Source organism: Cnephaeus nilssonii, assembly GCF_951640355.1.
Source record: "Cnephaeus nilssonii genome assembly, chromosome: 20".
NCBI classification, from domain to species: Eukaryota; Metazoa; Chordata; class Mammalia; order Chiroptera; family Vespertilionidae; genus Cnephaeus; species Cnephaeus nilssonii.
Genome location: NC_137091.1, coordinates 23,384,951 through 23,407,977, shown reverse-complemented (window position 1 = coordinate 23,407,977; position 23,027 = coordinate 23,384,951). Strand labels below are relative to the sequence as shown.

Sequence of the window (23,027 nt, the reverse complement as noted above, 5' to 3'; positions counted from 1 at the left end):
GTTCCTGGACTACAAGAGGGTGCAGGCCAGGCTGAGGGACCCTTCCCCCCCCATGCAGGAATTTCATGCACCGGGCCTCTAGTTATTATATGAAGTCTCTAGTAGTTCTTTTATTTTCTCACTTGAAGAAACTTGAATGTCTTTTTAAAGACTTGTCTCATCTCTACCCTACATTTTCTATGTTGTCTCTAGTTCCTCATCCTCTTTTAGCCACCCGTTCTTTATATTTCAGTGTGTGCTTTTCCAACAACCATTGATGTGGAGTAACTGATGCCAGGCAGGGTTATGCTATGCTGAATACTTTATTTATATTTTTGTGTAAACATAATTTGCTTTGTAGGCACAATATAACAAAAGCTCTAAAGCCACAAATACATTAGACAATGTTGCAGTTCTCTCCAATCAAGCTTAGATTACAGAGAAGCCTTCACAGTTCCTTTAAGGCAAACTGAGACCTTCTTAAACCTCCTTCAGAAAACCATCACATGACGGGAAAGAAGGTGCTTGGGATCAGAGTGCATTACACAGATCCTTTTGATTCTCTTGTTTTCCTGTTCTTCGTGGCACTTAATTAATCATATTGGTCAAATTCTAGCTTTCTCATTCTGTATTCTGAGGGGACAGAAGGGTTTTCTTGAGCCAACTGGCATTGTTTGTGATTATTCTATTAATCTTGCTAGTTGAGAAAACAGATTTGGGGAGGAATTACTTTTAGGCTTCTCCCCTGGATGTAACAAGAATGTGGGGTCCCACTCACCTGGCCGAGGAGAGCCCTGATACGGCCAGTGGCTCTTTGCTCCCCCGGCTCTAGAAAATGCCATTTCTGTCCAGCTTACCAGGAATGTCACTTGGGTAGCTGGACAAAATGGAAGAAATGGTCTTCTTAAGACCCCATTGTCAGCTTGGTTGTGGGAGAAAGAATGACCAATAATACAGCGTTTGGCAAAGGTATTGGGATAACACCTCAACATCATCTCTCTAAATGGCACAGAACTGGGATGCTGGGGAGTCCTGGGGTGTAGGGAGAAGAGGATGTTGTGTCCTCTTTGAGATACTCTCATCTCTGCACATGAGATAGCAGCACCCTTTCTTGTCTTCATATTTCCCACAGACATTCACAACGAGAGACTCTCCCTTCAGATAAATATTTGGCATTAATAAGTCATCATCACAAGCTTAGGGTGAGAAAAAAAAGAACATGATTAATGAGGCGACATTTGTTACAAAAGGACTGAAAATGAAATAGGTAATTGCTGAAATGCATTTTTCATCACGTTGAGGAAGAGTTGGTCTACCTTTAGGGCCCGTTGGTGGAGAGATCGGGCAATGTAGGAACCCCCCAATATCTTCCAGCATGTAAAGTGAGCTGGGGTGCTAACCCTGTGGGCTTCTTGTGTTCCCAGCTTGGTTTAGGAGGGATGGAGTCACCTTTTTGGGAGGAGGGAATGAGAAGCACCCTTGTGGAGACACTGAGCCTCTTTCTCTTCCTGCAGGGGAACTGTTCACCTCAGCCATGCCAAGTGGGGTGGGGCAAAGGGCAGGGTTTCTTAGAAGTTTAGGAGCTAGAAAATTGAACAAAGGTGTGTAATCAAGGAGTTTGGTCCCCAATTTGCCCAATGCAGGGTCCCTGCAAAGAATCTGCACCATGATTTTATATTTCAGAGGAGAGGAACCACATATTTGGCATCTGATACTGAATTCTTATACCACTAGAATTTGTTACATGTTGGAACACACTTTGGCAAGTAAAACGATGCTCACTGATTTTTTTTCCAAATATGGTCTACCACGGAGGTCTTCCTTGGGGGATCCATGGTAAACGTGACTGTTCAATTCTAGGAAATGAATGTAGCAAAATTGGTAATACCAAAAGCAAGTGTGCAAACACAGGTGATTCTCAGTAATGATTTCCGAAATAGACCCACATGTGGTGAGTTTTCTTAAAACTAAAATACAATCTATGTGGTGGGGGAGGAGAGGATTTTGCTCATGAGATGTGGTTTCAGAGAGAAATCTCTGTGGCTGGTCTTCAAACACATGCTGTTGACCCATCTTTTATCCCGAAAACTTCACATCTGTTTCCCTGTGTTTATGGATAAGAACCAGCGAAGGGATTGAGCATCAGAAGGCGAGAGGACAACAGTTCAACCTTCTGAGCATGAAGCAGTTGAAGGAAGTTGGGGGAGAGGGAAAGTACTGTTTGGAGAGATCATAAGTTTATGGGCTCATGAAATCATCTGGCCTATTCTCATTCTGCCAGCCAAATCGGCAAGTGCTCTCAGCAGAGGCCTGGGTGGTTGGCAGTGAAAAGTGTCATTGGCCTGAAGAATTCTAGGAACTGGATAATGCTCTGTGATGACACCTTTCAATCCAAACTTGGCTTTGCCCGTGTCTAGTCTCCTAGGCATGGGGCCTGTGGACTTGTATTAATCAGACTGTCTTGAACCATCGAGAAGGAGTCAAAGATAGATGGTTTTGAAACAGGGAAAATAGGAGAGTGTAATACACAGAGGGGGAGGGACATAACACTGCATGGAATGGGGTTGGCACTTAATTTCAAAAAACAACAGTGATCAAAGCTTTTTAGCTCAGCTGACTGCAGACAAACACGACACGCACTGGACTACAGCATTTGTTCACTGGGGCACAGAAGAGCTTTCTTCGGTGGCTCCTCTTCTTTCAAACCATCCTTCGTTCTTCTGGCCGGGTCCTGGGTTACTGGATAAAGGGCATCCGCTCCTTGTTCTCGCTGTCCCCCTCATGGTCCTCCTCCTCTTCTCCGGCCTCGCTGGTCTCCGTGCTGTCATTGGCCATCTGTAATTCAACAGTAGACTTGTGAGAGGGCTCTGCAACCTAACCCCCACCTTTTCTGAGCATCTGATGAAGCCATGTGGAAGGACTTCTTTAAAGGCCAAGAGCTAGGAAACCCTGCACTGCTTGCTTCCCCAGGAAGGCAGTGTGGTATTAGCTGCCTTATGTTGGGCACCCCAAGAAGCCGTCTCTGAGCTAAGGATTTGAGTGCATGTATTTGGAATTTGGGAGATGATTCCTTTGAGCCTACTCTTCCATCCAGATGGGCTGTAGCCTCCACCCACCCTAGAGATGCTCCAAATACAGGTCTGCGTTGGCCCATTCTCCATCATCTCTGTTTCCTTGAGTCCCGGGGTAAAAGTCCTCCTGAGATTCAGGAACAAGAGCAATGATATATGAGCCAAGGCAGGTTTTCAGTTCTCACATTAAAAGGTCTGCCTTTCAGATTCTGCTCTGATAAGACCCCCCCACCCCCACCATACACACACCTTTGACATCAAACAGGCCTTCCCGCCAGCCCTGGAGCCCAGCAGGACCTCATGGGTAAGGAGACAGGTGGGAAGCCAGTGCCAGCGATTTGGCTTGAAAGCACCAAGCAGACCAGGATGCCTCTACCTGTCTGCATTATACTGATGGGGCTGGAACAGACTTGGTCACATGTTTAAAGAACACAGCACAGGTGCACAGAAGACCCAGATACAAGCCATCTTATCCTTCTTAACCTGGTCCCTCATCTGCTTAAAACACTTGTTGGCACAGACCTGGAACCTAGTAAGCATTTAATAAGCTATATTCATATTGTCATCAGTGACTTACACATTATAAAATGCCCTCTCATTTAACAGTCCTTCATTGAGAAAAATGGCCATCATACCTAAACTAAATGATGGTTATGAAAGCCCAGTAAACACTTTTAAAAAATACACGCCTTACACTAAAACATGCAAGACATTTTAGGTCTTGCTCTTTCATAAATGACTGAAGTAGCTCCAAGATTAAACATGTGAGAAAACAGAAACCCTTCCTAAGTATTTTCTTCGTCAAACCTTTCCTAGAATTTAGTGTGTGAGAAACAGTGTTTTAGCATATCATTCTAACTGAGAATTTATCAATTTCCAATTTACAGACGGGGACTGTAAATTGCAGCAAAGTAATTGTGGCAAAGTAATTGCCCAGGTCACACACACGAGCTCAGAGCTGAACTTTGAATCATGCCGTCTGGTGAAAGCTGCTGTGTTGACTGCCACACTAGTACCTGGCCCCTCCCCCCACCTCAAGTGGCCACTGCAAGAGCCTATGGGATGGGATTGACATGCTTCATTCCTGGTGAGATCCCTGGATATAAGGGTTTTATCTCGATCAGAGAAAACAAAAGCAATGCAATCATCAGAAGCCATCTCAGAGGCTGTTGGCATCAGTCTGTCGAGTATGTGCATGTGAATTTATTAGATTTTTTTTTTGCCAGGAATTCCTCCTGTTCGTGACAGCCAATGAATGGCATTTGTCATAGACACAGGTCATTGTTTCTATCCTTTCCTGACTGCCCTCGGATTGCTCTTGGAAGGCTCTCACTGAAGAATTTTCCGTTCCTTCTCAGCATTTATCTCAGTTTGTGGCATCCCTTATTTGCGTCATCCTTTGATATCACTGGTCACCTCCGCCAGCCCAGGGCCTGCTATATTTCCCCCTGCCCCATCTGTGCCTGCACCTGATCAGACCTCTTGTGTTGAACTGAATGCTTTTGACTCACCAGTGGAGTCGGGGTCTTCTCTACATCCAGAATTAATTTGCCGATGTTCCCTCGGTCGTGGATCCGCTGCATGGCCTCCTTCACCTGAGAGGGAGAAAAACGGAAGCGCAGGTTAGGTGCGATGTCTCCCAAGGGTAGAGGGTCTGGAAAAGCCAAGCCACCACATTCCCACCAGGGGGCGCTGTGGTTCAAGTTTATCGGCAAAACCTGAAATGGGTTTGGATGTTGGGTACAAATAAATTCTGGTTGTGTCACTCATGCACTCTGATCTGTACAAACAACTTGGTCTTCTGGGTCTAAAATATGAGGGTGATTGCTCTTAAAATAATTAAATTAAAATTCCTTTTAAAAAATAGGGCCATGTGTGAAGGGGTGGAGAGTTTACTGTGGAGTTCTAAGACTTATGTGCTTCAGTGGCAGGGCACTTTAGCCAGAGTAAATTTTGATCAGTAAAATTATTTTTGAGGGTCACTTGTCATCTGCTTACCTAAATATTTTATCAATCTGCCCACAGTTTGGTTAAATGACTCATACCCTGGACTGAACTACGTTTTTAAAAAATTCCCACAATTCCTAGAACAGGGTGAAAATTTTGTGTACAAGTAAGTAGACATTTCCAGAGAACTACTATTCTCTCCATAAAAGAAGACCTACTGTGTTGGGTTTTTCCCCCAAATGATGGGGGCCAACAGATGTTTCCTGTGATCCTTTATAAAAGCAGGGTTTGACACACTGATTTATGCTTTGGGCATTTTATTCCGTTGCTGTGTGGAAAATGAACTGTAGGGGGTGCTGTAAGTATTAAACGGATAAGAAAAGGGCAAAAGAGAGCCCAGTGCTTGGCATGGGTACTTCCTTCACATCTCTTAGTGATTTCTAAATGAAAATTCAACATCTCCTGATTAAAAAAAAAAAAGTTTCAATAGATTTAGCCTAAATATTTTTCCTAAAGTCTCAAATTTTTAAATATTTTTGTTCATCCATTTAGCCCACAATAGTCATTAAATGTTGCTTAGAGGCAAGAGGCCATGTTTTTAAAAAAATTAAAAACTAAGTGAGGGTGTTTGCCATTGAGGAACTCAATCTGGGGCTGATGGCGCAGTGTTTGCTTATATAAAACCCAAAGCCGTTTTCTCATTTGGGTAAAACTTGACAGAGCCATTAAAATGTGTGCATTCTAATTGCTTTTCCTGGGATTTTATCCTAAAGAGATAATTCAAGCTATCGGGGAGGAAACTTACCACACAAAAGACACTCAATCACAGCATTGTTTTTAATGGCAAAACATTAAACTTATGTGTCACACACAGAAAAAGGGAATGGTTAAGTAAACCATGATTCTTACATTTTTCTACTGAATAGAAATGTTACGTAGCTGTTAAAGTGCTAATTACAAAGAATGTACAGCAGGATAAAATGCCTTTATAATATTGCTAAGTGAGAAAATCAAGATGCATATTTGTATTTGCATCCCCATAAAAACAAGGACATCTGAAAAGAACTAGATATATGCTAAAACATTAGGTAAGGGAAATGTGTGCCTTTTAACACGTGCCCAAACATTGTCATTTGGTAACAAGTAATCAAAGCTGTATTCAATATAAATTAAATGCATCTCTAAATGTAGTCTTTGGATAGAATCAGCATCTATAATAGACTGATAGTGTCATATGATTGCTAAATGTCTTTTTTTCTTTATTGATTAAAGCATTACATATGAGTCCTTATCCCCCCCATTGCCCCTCACCCTCCCCCCCGCCCCCACTCATGCCCTCACCCCCTTATTGCCAAATTTCTTGATCATAATATATAATCCAGTGGATTTCTTCTATTTCTGTGGTGAACGTTGCTTTGCAAAGTACTCTCATAGTTGGTCATAGTAGCAGCTGCCATTTACTGAGAATCTTGGAATATCGTGGCAGACAGCTTCTACCGGTCACTTCCTGACACACCCATGTGAATGTGGGCTAGACTTAGTGACTTGCTTCTCACCAGTAGAATACAACAAGAGTGATGGGATGCCACTTCCAAGATTAGGTTATAAAAGACTGTGACCTCTGTCTTGCAGTCTCTCTCTTTCTCTGACTCTTCTTGCTCTGATGACACAGCTGCCCTGTTGTGAGCTGCCCTATCTCCATAGGCCCACATGGCAAGGCCAACAGCCAGTGAGAGAGCTTAGAAGCAGGTCCTTCCCCGATTCAGCCTTGAAATGAGACCAGAACCCTGGCTGACAGCTTTGGGAGAGATCCTGAGCTAAAGGACCCAGCTAAGCCATGCCCAGATTCCTCACAAACAGAAACTGTAAGATTGTGAATGTTGTTTTAAGCTAATAAATGTTTGGGGGGGGGGGGGCGTAATTTGTTACGCAGCAATCGCTAACTAATACATTCTTATCTTGCATAAGATTTCTTACCTTTCAAGATATAGTATATCATACCCATTTTATAGATAAGTACCTCAGTGCCAAAGGGATAAGCAATTTGTCCTAAGATTCTTTATCTATCAACAGTAGAATTGTGGTTCAAACTCAGGTTTGTCAGATTTCAAAACTGATGCTTTTCCTGATTCTGCCCAGACCATATCGCTTGGTTTGATTCTCAAAGTCAAAGGAAAGTGGTAGGTAACATCTCACATAATGATTTCCCAGAATTCAGTGGTTTATTACCCCGGCAAGTCATTAAACATCTGGAAACTCCTTAGAGATTAGGAACAATTTTTAGGCTGCTTCTCCAATAAGACAGAGCCCAGGGAAGCAGAAAAGGCTGTTTTTTTGCCAGGTAATGCTTATTGTGATACTAGGGGAGGAAAAAAGCCCCCCTGCAGGGCTGGCTGTAATCTGCCTATTCTTTTAGACATTTCTTTCTGAAATGAACTGAGTCCTTAAAGTTCCTACGTGGGGGATGGAGAGAGGGTTAGGAGTTTTTCCAAGAGAAGTCTGATTCCCAGTTGTGCTGCTTGAGTTTATCATCTTAGCTGCTCTTGGAGATGTGAAAGAGTCCTTTTGATGATAACTTAGAAAAGAAAGAAACTACCATTTTTTGATCAATTCTTTATCCGGCACAGTATGAGGCATTTTACAGATGCTGCTTCATTTTATCTGTACACCAAGCCTTTGAGGTGAGTATTGGCATTACAGTTTCATAGATGAGAAACCCAGAGGTTTCTGTCCTGTCTATCCTGTATCCCAGAGTCCCTGCCCCCCTTGGTGGCCTGCTGAGTGCTGCCTGGGTGGCCTAGTGGAGTCTGCTGAGAATCAGGGTGTGGTTCCCCACACCCAGTCTGAGACTCCATTGCCAGCTGCATGGCTGGCTAGATCTGGTCTTAGTAGCAGGATTTTCCAGTACTAGGGATTCTGGGCATACTCAGGCCATCTCCACTGGAGCTGGTTTCTCATCTAGACAGTAGAAAGGAATTTGAGCCACATCATTCAAACACCTTAAGAGGCCAAAATCCTGAGTACGGAGGCCATCTGATCCTTTTCTGACACTTCTTGTCCTGTGGAGGACACCTTAATACCGTCCTAAGTGGATGGTGGGATGGTGGCAGGAGGCAGTGGGAGCATCATTAAGTTCTAGGCTCTGCTTTGACTCAGTAATGTCACTCCATCAAGTCACATCATAACTTTGTCTCTCAACTTTTTCATATGTTAAGTGATAATTGCTATTCTATCCATTCACTTATTCAGTCAGTCAATCACTCAGTCAAAGGTGCCAAAGCCCTATCCCAGGATCTGTTTATAGAGTAATGGGTGAAACCGATATGCTTTCTCTATCCTAAGGGAATCCCAGTTTCATTTATTAAATAGGCTAATCATCAAAATAATAATTTCACAATTAAAAAAAATGTGTTCCTGATTTATTTATTTAGCCCTCACATGGGTCCCGACCTATCAGAGTTGATCCTGTACCAATGGTTTATGCATCAGCAAAGTCCATTGGCATTCAAGATGGCATGCAAGCATGACCCACAGGGAAGATATAATTGGCTCAGACCATGTTTGCAGAAGAGCAGTAGTTATGATCATTCTTATTTCTGTCTGCAATGTTACTAGAAGAGGTGGGGTTTCTGGAAGCCTGGTAAAATGATGGTGAGAAAACACCTACAAGATCCCCTGCCCTCATGAAGTTTATGATCTTACAGGAGACACAGCCTTAATCAACCAAAGACTTCAAATAAATGTAAGATTGCCACTTGGTAACTCTACAATGGTGTTGTGAGAATATGGATAGGGCAGTGGTTGGCAAACTCATTAGTCAACAGAGCCAAATATCAACAGTACAATGATTGAAATTTCTTTTGAGAGCCAAATTTTTTAAACTTAAACTTCTTCTAATGCCACTTCTTCAAAATAGACTCGCCCAGGCCGTGGTATTTTGTGGAAGAGCCACACTGAAGGGGCCAAAGAGCCGCATGTGGCTCGCGAGCTGTGGTTTGCTGACCACTGGGATAGGGGATTTGACCTGGTTGGGAAGATTAGAGAGGGCTTCTCTAAAGAAGTGATAATTTAGCTGAGATTTAAAGGATGCACAGGATGTACCTAAGACAAGAAGGGGGAGAGGACCATTGCAAGCACAGGGAGAAGAATGTGAAAGGAGAGACTGAAGAGAGGCTAGTCGGCATGGGGACAAGGAGCAAAAGGGAATGTGGGGCAAGATGCTGGGAACATTGGTTGAGGTCTTTGGTACTATATTCCAAAGTTTCCAAGGATGCAGCTGCCACACTGGATCATACAACTCTAGAATATCTTCTAGTCACCTTCTAACTGAATAGTCAGTTCCTTCACACTTGGGTAAAGAGGGTCTCATTTAATGTTTCATAATATTCAATTTCCCTTTGAATGACATGTAAGGCACCAAGTCATTAGGATACAAATGATACCACTTAATAATCAAAGCATTGGGCTTGTGTTATGAATAATAATAAGCCTAGCCACCTAAAATAGGAATAAAATAAAGATGGATTATTCCATGGATCACTGTGCTGATTAGATGATAAATTAAAAGATTTGAAAACAAGAAATGAGTCATATTGCAATTAAGAAGCACATCTACCAAAGTCATCTATGATATTAACAATGGACATCTTTGGGATTCTATAAAATCCAAAGTGGGTGTTGAAAAGTAACACGTTCATTGCATGTAGACTTAGAATCTGATTTCTGTGTTCTGTCAAGTAACTGCAGGAGTTGAAAGGGAGTGAGCCCCAGAGATTTTTACATCAATGGAAGAGTGACTGGAGAAGTGAAACATCAGGGATTATGGACTCTCCCACTGGAAAGGCAGAGAAAAGATTTTAACACTCGAGTTCTTTCTGGACCAGTTGCATATGGGATCTTTGCAGTAATGTAGGGAGGACCCTCTCATGCCTGTGGAGTTCCCATAAATATGAATTAAATTTGCTTTTATTCTCTTGCTAAAAAATTAATGCATGGCATGGAGTAGGATCAGACAAGAGAGGTGACAGGGGTGCAAAGTTTAAGGTGGTGCTCACTCTCAAGTTCGTGCAAGTGCTGGGTCAGAACCTGAGAGTGAGCACCTCCTTAAATATTGTACCCTTGTCACCTTTATTGCCCCAATCTAGTCGGCCTTGTAAGGATGGCTGTTATTTTTTAAGGAAGGGAAACATTAAGTTGCTATCATAAGAGAAGTGTCTGCTTGGCTATAGGACAGGCAATGGGGATGCTCCAAGAGGATTTTTAAAGAGGCCATTAGTAGGAACACTAGCTTAGAAGAGGTCAAGAATGTTTTAAGAGTGAGGAAGAGGGGAATGCAAAAAGCCAAAAAATAGAATCTGAATGGAGTGGCTGATCCTTTTTCCCTGGGTACTTGGTTGACAGAGACCCTCTTGATCAAATATATATCATGGTCATGTTCTGCAGAAATCTGCATTCCACAATCAAGCCAAAACTGTATCTTTTTAGCCTACTATATTTTGAACTATAGCAAAAGATGAAAAAAATCGAATGAATTGTGAATTGCCTCCACTGTTTGTTTTATATTATTTAACAACTAGAAGCCTGTTGCATGAAGTTTCGTGCAAGAGACCTTCCTTCACCTGGCTGCCGGCACCAGTTTTCCTCTGGCCACCCGCCAATCGGAGCGCCTCCTGCCAGCGCGATCGGCCACCCTGACAGAAAACTGGTGCTGGCAGCCACACAATCGGCCACCCCGAGTTCCGCCACCGGTGCCTTCTGCTGACCCCATGGGTCCTCCCGCAGCACCGGCCGGCCATTGGGGCCGGCGGGAGGAACGGGGGGTGGGGGTGGGGGCAGGGACTCATGAGTCCCCGCCCCCTGCTCCTCCCGCCAGCCCAATCAGCCACCCTGAGTCCCGCCCCCAGCCTCCCACCGGCCCAATCATGGGCGTAGTGGAGTGATGGTTATTTGCATACTTTCCTTTTATTAGGTAGGATGTTTCCCAGTGTTGGACTTGGATGGTTGAATAGAATTGAAGGGGAAACCCAAAGGATGCTTATTCCAGCATGTGAGCCCTGCGAGGAACATAAAAAGGTGCAGGAGATGATCTCTGTTTCCTGCAGAAAAAGACATTTGAGTTGTGATGGGGAACAAAAGAGGAATTTATTGGGGATGAGAGAAGGATGAAAACCAGGGAAAACGACTGAAAGGAAGTAACTTTTAGACTGAGACTTGAAGGTCAAGAGAAGTTTGTGACTCAGCTAAGTAGAAGGACAAATAAATCATCTAATTAAATATTGCTCTACTCAAAATGAGTCAGTGAAGGCACAGAGCACTGAGGGTGATGATGGTGAGTTACATTTTGAAAATCCTCATGAATCGCTTAAGCTCTTCAAGTGTGCTGGACATGGACTAAGAAATAAACCAAGCTCCCACTGCTCATGAAATTCCACTGGACAGTGGCAGAGCTAACAAAATATAAGTTCAGCTGGAACTTTATTTGAATATTTTACCCAAATCCTCCAACTGGGGAGAGATACTTTGTGTTTCTGTCTGGAGCACTCTAGTACCTTATTAATGATGTAGCTACCTTTCCTCCAGATACTTTGGGTTTTATTTATTCACAGATTAGTAACTATACCATTCCATGTTCCCTGAATGTTTTCACCTGGAATTGCCAAATATGAGAGCTGGTGGAAGAGGTTTAGATTTATAAGGAGTCCAAAGACCCTTCAAAAAGTTTTCATATACGTAGCCATCCTTTCAAAAGGAAGATAGCCAGACCTGCTGACATTTAGAAAAGTCTAGTTTAGAAGGCAGAGGCCATCTCTCTTTAGGCTTGGAGAGAAAGGTATTTGGGGCATTTTTTAGTGCCTTAAGGGGATTGAGATACTTTGACTATGCCATTTAGACATAGCTGTAATTTAGACAGGTGCTAGGGTGGCAAGGATGCAAAATTAGAGGTGGCCAATAGAGGCAGCTATGCCTGAGACAAATTGTCTGGGACCTGCGGAATGGTCTAAAGGAAGGAGTGGAAATAAAAGAGTGATTGCCTAAGAGGCAGTTGCCAGCAGCATGCCTATGAAAAGCTGTTCCTCCACCACTTTTACTGAAGGGGGGTTTCTCGTGGATCCTCCCCCATAGTGGGAAGGATACAGGGAGGCTATAGACTCTGCACCTATGACCATAGGGCTATAAGGTTCATCAGCTGCTCACAAATTGTATTAGGAGGTGAGAGTCTCAAAGAGCTGAATCTAAAGATCAGGTAAACTTAAAGGTTGAAGCAGGGGTGGTGGGGGATGTAGTTCATCATCATCACAGCAGCTGACATATGACGAATGCTTAGCAGAGGCTGTCACAGAGCAAAACACCTTATATGCTTGATCGCATTGTGTTGCATCCACCCTGTGAGGTATGTGGGAGGTTGTCAGACTGTCAATCATAAATACATAAAAATATTCTCCCTTTTCTTCTTGAGTCCCTGTTGCTTGTGGAGAATTGCGGAGGTTCAGCGAGATTAAATGGTGTGTCCAAGGTCAAAGAGTGAAATATGGAGAAATCAAGCTTCAAATTGAATCCTGTATAACTCCAGAACTCGATGCACTGTTGCTTGGCATGCGAGGCTAGGATGGAACCAGGGAGGGTGAGGGTTAGGAGAGAGGAAGGAGGCTGCAGGGCTCTGGGTAAGTGCCCTGTAGAGCCAGTAGTGCATTATTCCCTCTGTACTTCATTTGCATCTTGCTTCCTCCTTGGTTATGACACTTATTTCATTCTCTCTTGAAGAATTTCTCAACCTAGGGACTATTGGCATTTTGGGTCTGATAATTCTTGGTTGGCGGCGGAGGTGCTGTCCTGTACATTACAGAGTGTTTGGCAGCATCTCTGGCTTCTACTTACAGGATGGCAATAGCACTTCCCAGGTGACGAGCAAAAAGGTTTCCAGACATTGACAGTGGTCCCCCAGAAGGCAAAATCGCCTCCAGTTGAGACCTACAGTGTGATGTGAGCAAATCCCCCATCTCCATCTGTGGGCTCTTCCAGGGCAGGCACTTGCCTCACCTCAGTACCCTCAGGGGACCTTGGACTTGCCACAGGAGATTGGGCTCTGCTCCATCCTCAGGACTGGGAAGAGTGTGTGGTACACAGCAGATGCTCAATAACAGGAACACGCAGTATAGTCTCTGACCTCAAATTGCTCATTGGTTAGATTCGGTTTTCTCAAAGTGTGGACTGGAGACTGCATGCATCAAAACCATCAGGGGGGGCTTTAAAAGTGATGCATTGGCCTCACCCTATACCTATTTGTAACAACTGTGATTCAGAGGCTCTGAATTTCATACCCTTGAACTTACGTGGTGCTTCATTTAATAAATATCATTGATTGTGCACCATGAGTCAGGCACTGGGGTGGCTGACTCACAGCGGGGACAGGAAGGACAAGCCCCCTGCTTGGCTAAGATCCCCGGAGAAGCTGGGCTGGTATTTGGATAGGACCCACTTTAACACTTAATATTAATGCCTTAATATCATTTCGTGTTAGGAAGTGGCAGAGAGCCACAGCTGCAGCCCTGCCCATTCTACGGCACCTGAGGAGGAGTCAGCTCTCAGCTTTGGTTCTGCATGTTTGTGCAGAAATTAAACAACTTGAGTTCTGCTCTGTGCATTAAGAAACCTGCAGGATATTGCTTGACTATTAGTTAAACACACTCAGTGTCTCTTTGTGGCCCCTCAAAGGACTCAGCATCTGAGTTTCATCTGATTATGGTTTAAGGGGATGATCTCTGTGGTGGGGCCAGAGGAAGTGTGTGCGTAAGTTAGACTCAGCAGGTTACTCGGGCAACCCACAAGCCATGATGTAATGAGCCAGGTCTTACTGCAACATGAGCATAAAAATTAGCAGAGTTGCATGCTGGAAATGCAGTGGGAAGGCCTGTTTCATTTTGAGGAACGAAACAGTAGGATTTAGCGTGAGCCAATGGCTAGTAGAGATGTGTACCCGTGCATTACAAAACGCAAATTAGCCTGACATGGCTCAATGGTTGAGTGTCGAGGAAGCAACCTACCAATGATTCTCTCTCATCATTGGTAAGTCTGTCTAACTCCCTTCATCTCAGAAATCAATAAAAATATATATTTTAAAAAACCACACACACACACAAAAACACACAAATTAGTGTTCTGTCAAGTGAAAACAAAAAGTCCAGACATAAAACTGTATTTGACTCTAACTACAACCAAGTGAATAACTGTTTGCATATGGACAAGAACCTGGAAATAATACCTTGAAAAATTACACCCAGTGTATATACAGCTAAAGTAATGATTCTTTTCATTAAAAAATATAACAAACTCATGGGTATGTTTGGATAGTGTATTTGCTTCCTAGAGCTTGTGAAACAAGGTACGGTACATAAAAATGGGTGGCTTAGAACAACAGAAATTTCTTGCACAGTTGTGGCAGCTAGAAGTCGGAAATCAGGATGTCAGTGGGACTGATTCCTGTTGAAAGCTCTGAGGGGGATCTCTTCTATGTCTCTCTCCTGGCTTCTGGTGGTACTAGCAATTCCTCTCTCTCTCTCTCTCTCTCTCTCTCTCTCTCTCTCTGTGTGTGTGTGTGTGTGTGTGTGTGTGTGTGTGTGTGTGTTTGTGTGTGGTCTTATCTCCTGTGTTGACTCCACTCTTGGTCACTGTCCAGCTCAAGACCCCATCATCTCCCTCCAGTATCATTTCCCTAGCCTCCTGTTTGTTCTCTAAGGCTTTCGTTTTCTACACTCCAATCTTCCCTTCTTCTGCATTCAGAGCCATGATTGCTGATACAGTCATATTTTATGTCACAAATGCTTGTTATTGTGCTATAAATTTAGAAATGATAATGATGACATAGTGCTTCTGATGACTAACACTGACCACTTAGCATACAAGCTGGGCACAGATTTTTCATGGGTTACTCCTCATTAGAACCCCATGGTGCATGTGCCATATCATTCTCATTTTACACATACAGAAAATGAGGACCAGGGAGGTTAATTAGCCTGCCTGAGGTCACAGACAAAGTAGACTAGAATTTGAGCCTAGACTGTTTTGAAATACTAGTGGCCCAGTGCACGAAATTCGTGCACATTAAAAGTGGATTAGAGGAAATATTTTAATAGAAGTGTCAGAGATGAAAGAAAATTAGTAAAATGTATATGAAAATCTTCCTCCTGTCAGAGTCTGGGGCACACCACAGGACCTAGAGTCAAGTCCCCGCCCACCCACCCACCCACATGAGCCTCAAAATCGCACAAGACCCAGACCCGGCCGCTCCCCCTCCCCAATTGGGCTAGATCCAGACCCATCCGGTCCCACCCTTGTCAAGCCCCGCTGGGTGGGGGACGCAACCTCAGGTCCCCTGGCCTGGTGCTGGGGTGGAGGTTGAAGCCTGAGGTCCCCCCGTCAAGCCCCGCTGGGTGAGGGGCACGCCTTGAGGTCTCCTGTCAAGCCCCGCCAGGCAGGGGGTGCAGCCTCAGGTCTCCCGACAATCTCCACCGGGAAGAGGGCGCGACCTGAGGTACCTTAGCCCGGGGCTAGGAGAGCAGCCTGAGGTCCTGGAGGAGTGCACCTTGAGGTCCCCCATCAAGCCCTGCTGGAGGGATGTGTGGCCTGAGGTCCCCTGGCCTGGCACTGGGGCTGGGGGAGCAGCCTGAGGTCCCCCAGCCCAGCACCGTGGCAGGGGGCACACCTTGAGGTCCCCCATCAAGTCATGCCGGGCGGGGGTGCGGCCTCAGGTCCCCCGGCCTGCTGCTGGGGCGAGGGGAGCAGCCTGAGGTCCCGGGGGGGGGGGGCTCACTTTGAGGACCCCCGTAAAGCCCTGCCAGGTAGGGGGCGCGGCCTCAGGTCCCTGCTGATAGCTTGTTTAGGCTTGTTACAGGAATTCAGCCTCCACTATGGGTGCAGCCATCTTGTGTTATGGAACCTCACCCTGCCCCCCCGCCTCCCCTGTGGGTGCCGCCATCTTTGTGGTGGAGTGATGGTCAATTTGCATATTCCCGCTTTATTATGTAGGATTGACAGATGGAATGATAGTATGTCTCTGATTTGCCTTAAAATATATCCAGAAAAAATAATGGGAGAAGAGAAGCAATAAAAGAAATGAATTTGACCAAATGTCAATCACTAGGGAATCTGAGTTGATGGTTATGTGGCTGTGAGAGTAGGGGGGTGGGGAAGGGCAGTATTCTATTATTGCTACTTTAGAATATGTTTGGAATTTTCCAAAAAGTTTATGAATGTGAACTTTGAGCTTTGTTCTCCAAACAACAACCATAACAATTTCAGCACCCAATACTCAACTGTTACACCCTTTTTAGGACCCCAGCATATGTTTGACAATGATATTATACAAGAGGATTTGGGTTCTTTAGAAGCTTAGTGCTACAGAAGTTCAAGGTGTTATTCTTTTCTACCCAGATAGAAAAATGTATCCTTTTACCAAATAACCCAGCTCTGTGAGGGTAATAACTTCCAGTATTGAGCTCCTACCATGTGCCAGGTCCCGTTCATGGAGATGAACCCACACGGCCCCTGCCCTGAACAAGCCCATAGGCTGCCACAGAGGGGAGGCCACTAAGCAGTAATTGCAATAGAGTGTGGGACGAGCTATAGTCTATACATGAAAGAAGAGGCGTGTGAGCCCAGGGGAGGAAATGACTCAGAGAAAAAATGGCATTACGTTTTGTTTTCAAGAGTGGAAGGCATTTTCCAGGGAGGGAAAATATGCACGTACTCCAGGCAAGAACAGAGTCCTGAACGGGAAGGGATGGCCCATGCAGGGAGCCAGAGTTAGGGAGGGGCACCATGTGCGTGGGGGATACCCTGTGCCCAGCTTTGTGAGCTGGGCTCTCTTCTGGGGGAAATAGGGAGCCAGAAGAGGTCTTTGCTTGGACGTAATCAGAGGTGTGTCTTGGGATGATGACCCAGCCAGTGATGTTGGAAGTGGGGCACTGGTGGAGGAAAGACTGGGAGACCAGTGAGAACTGGGAATTAGGGATGTGGAGTGGAACTGATAAGATTTTAAGGTGGAATATAGAGATATACACTGTCAACCCCCATCTCGCCTTTTCAGGTCATTTCAGACTGTTTGGAAGCCATGTAATTCCCCAAAGGGTGGGAAGATTCTCTAAAACGACCTACGTTTTGAAAGGTTCTCCATCAAACGGAAATGAGGTGGACATAATTTGATTTATCCTCACCCATATTCATTAGCGTTGGAAACAGATGACCTGGAACCTTCCTGGTGCCAGTGTCTGTGTAACTCCAAAGTTTAATTTTTAATTATCCCTGCCCATTGGCAGAGGCACAGAGGGGAACTGGAGGGAGGGGAGGCAGAGGGTGCTAACCTTTTCCTTTTCTTCACGTCTGTTAGCTGAGTTTTCCCCTCTAAGCACCAAGGCTAATAGCTATTGTCTTGAGATTGTGTTGCCATAGCAACAAGACAAAAACCAGGCTTTTACATGGGGGGGGGGGGGGGTGAAGTAAGTAGATGAGGAGATGTTATCTTCCAGCTACTCACAGGCTCACTGCCTCAGCCGGCTGGGCCACAAGAGGAGACAGCGAGACTGGACCACTGGCTCACTGGGAGGTCCAACTGGACTGATTCCCGAGGGGCAGCTTGGAGAACAGTTATAGACCCCCTAGAGTCATGAGGAAGGGTGGGTCTGGGAAGGTCCCCACAGCAGATGAAGAGTTTGGGAGAAGTGAGGTGGGTGGCAGTTCACTCACACTAAGACATTGAAGTCATAACTAGAACAGATAGTGGAAGGGAGTGGTCGGCAAACTCATTGGTCAACAGAGCCGCAGTTTGCTGACCACTGGTGTAGGACATGCTCATAGAGGCTTTCAAAGGTCTTTAAAATGCCTTGCAAGATCTTCGAAATTCTCTGACCTAGTAATTCCGCTTCTGGGAATATATACTAAGGAAATAATCTTACATCTGGAATAGTAAGAACACAAGCTTTATATCCAAAATGTTTGTTATAATTACAACAATAAAAATGAAATATCACCTCACTGTCCAGGAACGGGAACAGTTGATACACCCAATGTTGGAATATTATGGGGCCATGATCGTTTAAAAATGCTTATAAAACATCTATACGAGGGGAAAAAACAGCCTACAAATTTTTTTATGTAGTGTGATTATAATTTTTTAAATTGTCAAATGCTCAAACAAAAGAAAAGCAAAACCCCCCAAATGCACACAGATAAAATATTGGAAGAAAAATAACAACAAAATATACATGAAGGTTATTGTTGGGTAATGAGAATATAGATTTTTCTTTCAAGGAGAATATTTTTAAGTGTGTCATTTTTACTATAGGAAGATTTCCTAATTAAAAAATAAATTCTGCAATCAGGAATCAGTTATTTTTCCAAGTGAGTCGATGGTCTCACAAGTGCAGATACCACAAGCCACTTAATGCACTTTTTTTGGGGGTGGGGCTCTTCTAAGTGTCAGAGCAATTCTAGGCATTGTGGGAGTTACAAAACCAAATGATGTGGCGTCTGTGTCCCCATGGATTTGACAGACGAAGCCTGTCAGCTTTTGGATGGTTGTGCCATTGCGCACTCTGAATGGACTTTGGCTCAACCTAGATACTCTGTAGGAACACACGCCGGGCAGGCCTGTGTGCCCCATAGAGTCTATAATTAGCTTCATCCTTCTTTATTACTTGGGATTCCAGGCCGGTGTTAAAGAAATTACCTCATGGATGAAGAAAGCTTGGGAGAGTGTGGTTTATCTCTGCGCTCGTGCAGGTGGCATGATTAGAAACCTGCCCTGTGCATCTGCCTGGCTTGTTTTCCTTCCCCCTGTTCAACAGTCTGCAGAGTCTTGGCACAAGAGGCAGGGGTACGTGCCAGTGAGCCGCCCATAGCTATTTAAGAAACTAAAGCAGACCCAGAATAATAATGTGGACAAAAATAGCGATTTGAGTTCTGATTGCTATAGGTAATATAATGGTAACAGTAATGATGAAAACGGTCATGTTTATTGAGTATTTACAACATGCCAGTAGTAGTCAGCTAACTGGTTTAGAGGCAGCATCTTCTGTAATCTTCACAACTTTGCACACGGCAGGCACAGTATTTTCTACTTTACAGATGAGGAAATCAAGGATCCAAGAACTTAATATGCTCAAGGTCACATAGCTAAAAAAAAAAAAAAAAAAAGGAAGAACTAGGATTTAAAGATGGGAACCAGGGTACTTAAAATTGTTCTATCACAACCATTTAGTTATTTAGTGCTTCTCGTGAACTTGAGAAGTGTGGGACACCCTTGCAGTTCTTAAAAATATATTTTGAAAATTATTTCAGAGAGGAAGGGAGAGGGAGAGAGAGCCAAAAACATCAATGATGACAGAGAATCACTGATTGGCTGTCCCCCACAAGATCCCACTAGGAATCGAGCCCACAAACCCAAGCATGTGCACTAACCAGGAATCAAACCATGACCTACTGGTTCACAGGTCGATGCTCAACCACTGAGCCATGCTGGCCTGGCACCATTGCACTTTTTAAGGACGAGAAAACTGAAGCTAAGAGAATTTGAGTAGCTTTCCCGATGTTACACTGCTAGAAGGTGGCATAGCTGGGATTCAAACTCAGCAAGTATCCATGTGACTCTAGAGCCTGCTTCCTTTCTCCTCCTATAGCACGATGGCCCTGTCACCTAAGCGTGGCAAAGAATGTCAGTTAAATATTTCATTTCTTTCTTTTTTTGGGGTCTTTTTTATTGTTTAAAGTATTACATATAGTAGTACATATATCTCCTCTTCCCCACCCCCCATTGACCTTCCCCCAGCCTCCCCTACCCTAAATAATTTCATTTCTTACACTTAACACTGGGTCCAGTACAGAGCAGGTGCTTAAAAAGATTTGTGGAAAGGATGAGTACGTGGCATTTGGATGCTGAGAATCTCTAAGCAAGGCAGTGAGAGAGACCTAATTCACGGTGCATCCATCCATTCTAAACAGAATAATCTACCAACCAAACAAAAATGTCCTTGAATCACTATTGAAGGTGTGCAGTGCATTAGGTACCAGGGTGTCCATCCACTGCGAATGACTGAAGAGGGAAAAACATTTCATGCTCTGAGTGATTGGATTTGCTCTTCTGGAAACTGGGGCTGCTCCATGGGCTGCCTTGCTGGGAGGCGTCTTTGAAGGACATGTGGAGGCAGGCACCAGGGAAAGTGCAGTGGGAGCTCCTGTGGGGGATGGAGGAAGCTCTGCTGCATCCCAGGAAGGTGCTCCCTAACTGCGTCCGGGGAGTGTGAGACCTATTACACTCCAGGGGCAATGCCATTCCTTCTCAGGATGGGCATTCCAGGGATTTCTAATATTCCAGCAGAATAAATGCATCTTCCAGAGTGACCCACCTCACTAAATCCTTAGAGTGGGGTTTTTCAACTCTGGCACTAGTGGCATTTTGGAATGAATAATTCTTTGTTGTGGGAGGCTGTACTATGTATTGTGGAATGTTTAGCACCATCCCTGGCCTCTATCCAACTAGATGCTAGTAGTATTTCCCCTAGTTATGAGAACCAAAAATGCCCCCACACATTGCTAACTATGCCGTGGAGGACAGAGTCATTCTAAGGTGAGAGCCACTGCCTTGGAGGTAGGCATTAGAAATAAGATGCTGGAGGGGAGCTAGGTCTGTGATGATGTAGTAGGTGAGCAAACATAGGTGGAGACAGAACTCTGAAGGTATATCATCTTTAAACAATTCTCCTTTTCTCTGGTTCTGCAGTTGTGGAAGGCAAATAGGGGTGGTAATCCAGTGGTGTGCTGGAGACAGCTCCTACTGCTTTGCAAAAGTTGATGGCGCGCATTTCTTCCCAATTCTGAGTTCAGTGGTGTCATGTTGGTTGCTTGAAATTAGCCATGGTAGGGACATTTACACCATGGAAATTGGCAGCTGCTACAAATCAGCATATGACAGCATATCACTGCTTGAATCTAAATCTGTTTGATTTAGACCAGTGATGGGCAACCTTTTGAGCTTGGTGTGTCAAACTTCGCCAAAAAACTGAGCATAACTCGGGTAGTGTGTCACTTTGAGGAAAAAACATTATTTCGCAAATGTTTCATCCTCAGGAGCAGCAAATGTTTCATCCTTGGCATGCGGCCGCCTCAGCGGCCACGTGTCATCAGAAATGGCTACGCGTGTCAGTGCTGACACGCGTGTCATAGGTTCGCCATCACTGATTTAGACAAATGGGAGTGGGAGGTCCCAAAGATAGGGAATCTACCGCTAATGCAACCAGGCTGCCTCCAGGCTTTATCTGCCCCCAGAGGGCCCTGCAAACACACCTCACACGAGGCTGCACCTCATCTTTTGAAGATTCCCAGCTCCCAGTGACTTATGCCTCAACCAGGTACCTGCAGTATATAAATACAAGAAGTATATAAAAGTAAACCCTGTGCTACTTCCATATGTAGAGAAAAGACAGCATTATTTGCTAGATATAGCAAGTAAAATAAAAAGAAACAATTTTCATTACATTCTAGCTTGATACCATTGCTTGCCTGAAGACTTGAACCTGAGGCCTGCTCCCTCTTTGTTAAAAGGGAGAGGAGCAAGAGGTGTTAAATTACATTAGCGCCCCTGAGACTTCACTTTTGACATAATCAGGAGGATTGAGACAGAAATACCTTTCCACTGGGTGGTTCAATGTGAGACTACTTCATGTTCATGCCCTATCCCAAGTCACCTCACATGAGAATAGAGCTCACTTTGGAAAACGCTATATTAGATGATGCTAAAACATTTGAAGGCAGAAAGAAAACCATCATTATTTTTAAATCAGCATGGATGTATCATTGAATGCAAAATTCATATTAACTTTAAAGCTAGAGTCAGTGGTATGTTGGACTTGGCTTGTATGAGCTCATGAGAATTGATGGTTAAATTTTCAGGAATTTAGCAAGTTATTTGACAGCACATTGGTAGAATGAAATTGGCCATGGTGGGAATCTTTACACCATGTAAACTGGCAAATACTACACATCTGAGCTTCCCATACTCCAAGATATGACTGTTAAAACATTCACTAGTATGCCACTGGCTAAAGCTTTCCATGCCAAATTGTACTTGTTTAAATCTCTTTAGGCTATAGCTTTAGACTTCTGGGGATGTCTATTCCCTCTCTCCTGCCTTGGAAAAACTCAGGATACACCGAGTAACATCCTCAAGTCTGGTGAGCTCATTTTCATTATTGCATCTTAAAGAAGAGTAATAGAAACCACTGTGGAGGAATGTACTGTAATTGATTACTGTATATAAAGTATGCTGACAATTCTTCTTTCCAACCCATACTCTTAAATGAGTCACTTTAGTGCTTGCTCTGATAAATGTTTTAAAATTTATTATACCCTGGAAACTCATCAGTTTCAGAGGGTGTAATGACTATTAGGAAAACAACAACAACAACAAATAAGATGTAAGGCAATAAATTGAGGGCAGGAATTTTTCACCCTTTGTATTCCTTCATGTCACTACTGTCTGTTTTATTTCAAGCCCTTCTGTGTACTGTTTGGTTCAGAATCTCAAACGCTTTGATCTTACTTATCCGGGAAGCATGAGAAGGACCACACCCAGATTACCCCAGGGAGGGGGGAAGGGTGGGGCTTTGGAATGAAGTTGCTGTGTGGCTGTATCTGGCACATAGTGTTACCACTGGTGTGATGGTAAGTGTGTAATAATGTTTTGTGTGTGTGTGATCTCTGGTTTTGGGGTGGGGAGCCCTGATTTGGAGCACTTGATGATTCTTGGTGCACCTACTCTCACCATAGCTGATTTTACTAGTAAGCTACAATGTAATGTCACTGATGCTTTAACAGGGGTACACGCAGTGGCTGCAGCATACCACTGAGCGTTGCTCGAATAAGCCCCCAGTCCTTGCAGCATTTCAGAGAACTGGGAAGCTCAGCCCTACAGAGACTGAGAGGGGTAGACAGGTACTCTCCCAGAGTTAGCTGTGAGCGGTGGTAACTAATTCCAGCCAGCCA

At 44.2% G+C, this 23,027-nt stretch overlaps 1 protein-coding gene across 2 annotated transcripts in view; it reads right to left on the bottom strand.

Moving 5' to 3' along the window:
- Positions 1-342: 342 nt before the first annotated feature.
- VAT1L (vesicle amine transport 1 like) overlaps positions 343-23,027 on the bottom strand; it is a 152,494-nt gene continuing 129,809 nt past the window's right edge. For both annotated transcript variants that reach the window (XM_079759506.1, XM_079759507.1), the window contains exons 8-9: positions 4,562-4,645; positions 343-2,814 (exon numbers count right to left, since the gene is read on the bottom strand). In XM_079759506.1, coding sequence (XP_079615632.1) covers positions 2,716-2,814; positions 4,562-4,645 — 183 coding nt within the window. In that variant the 3' untranslated portion in view covers positions 343-2,715. The remainder of the gene's footprint in view (positions 2,815-4,561; positions 4,646-23,027) is intronic.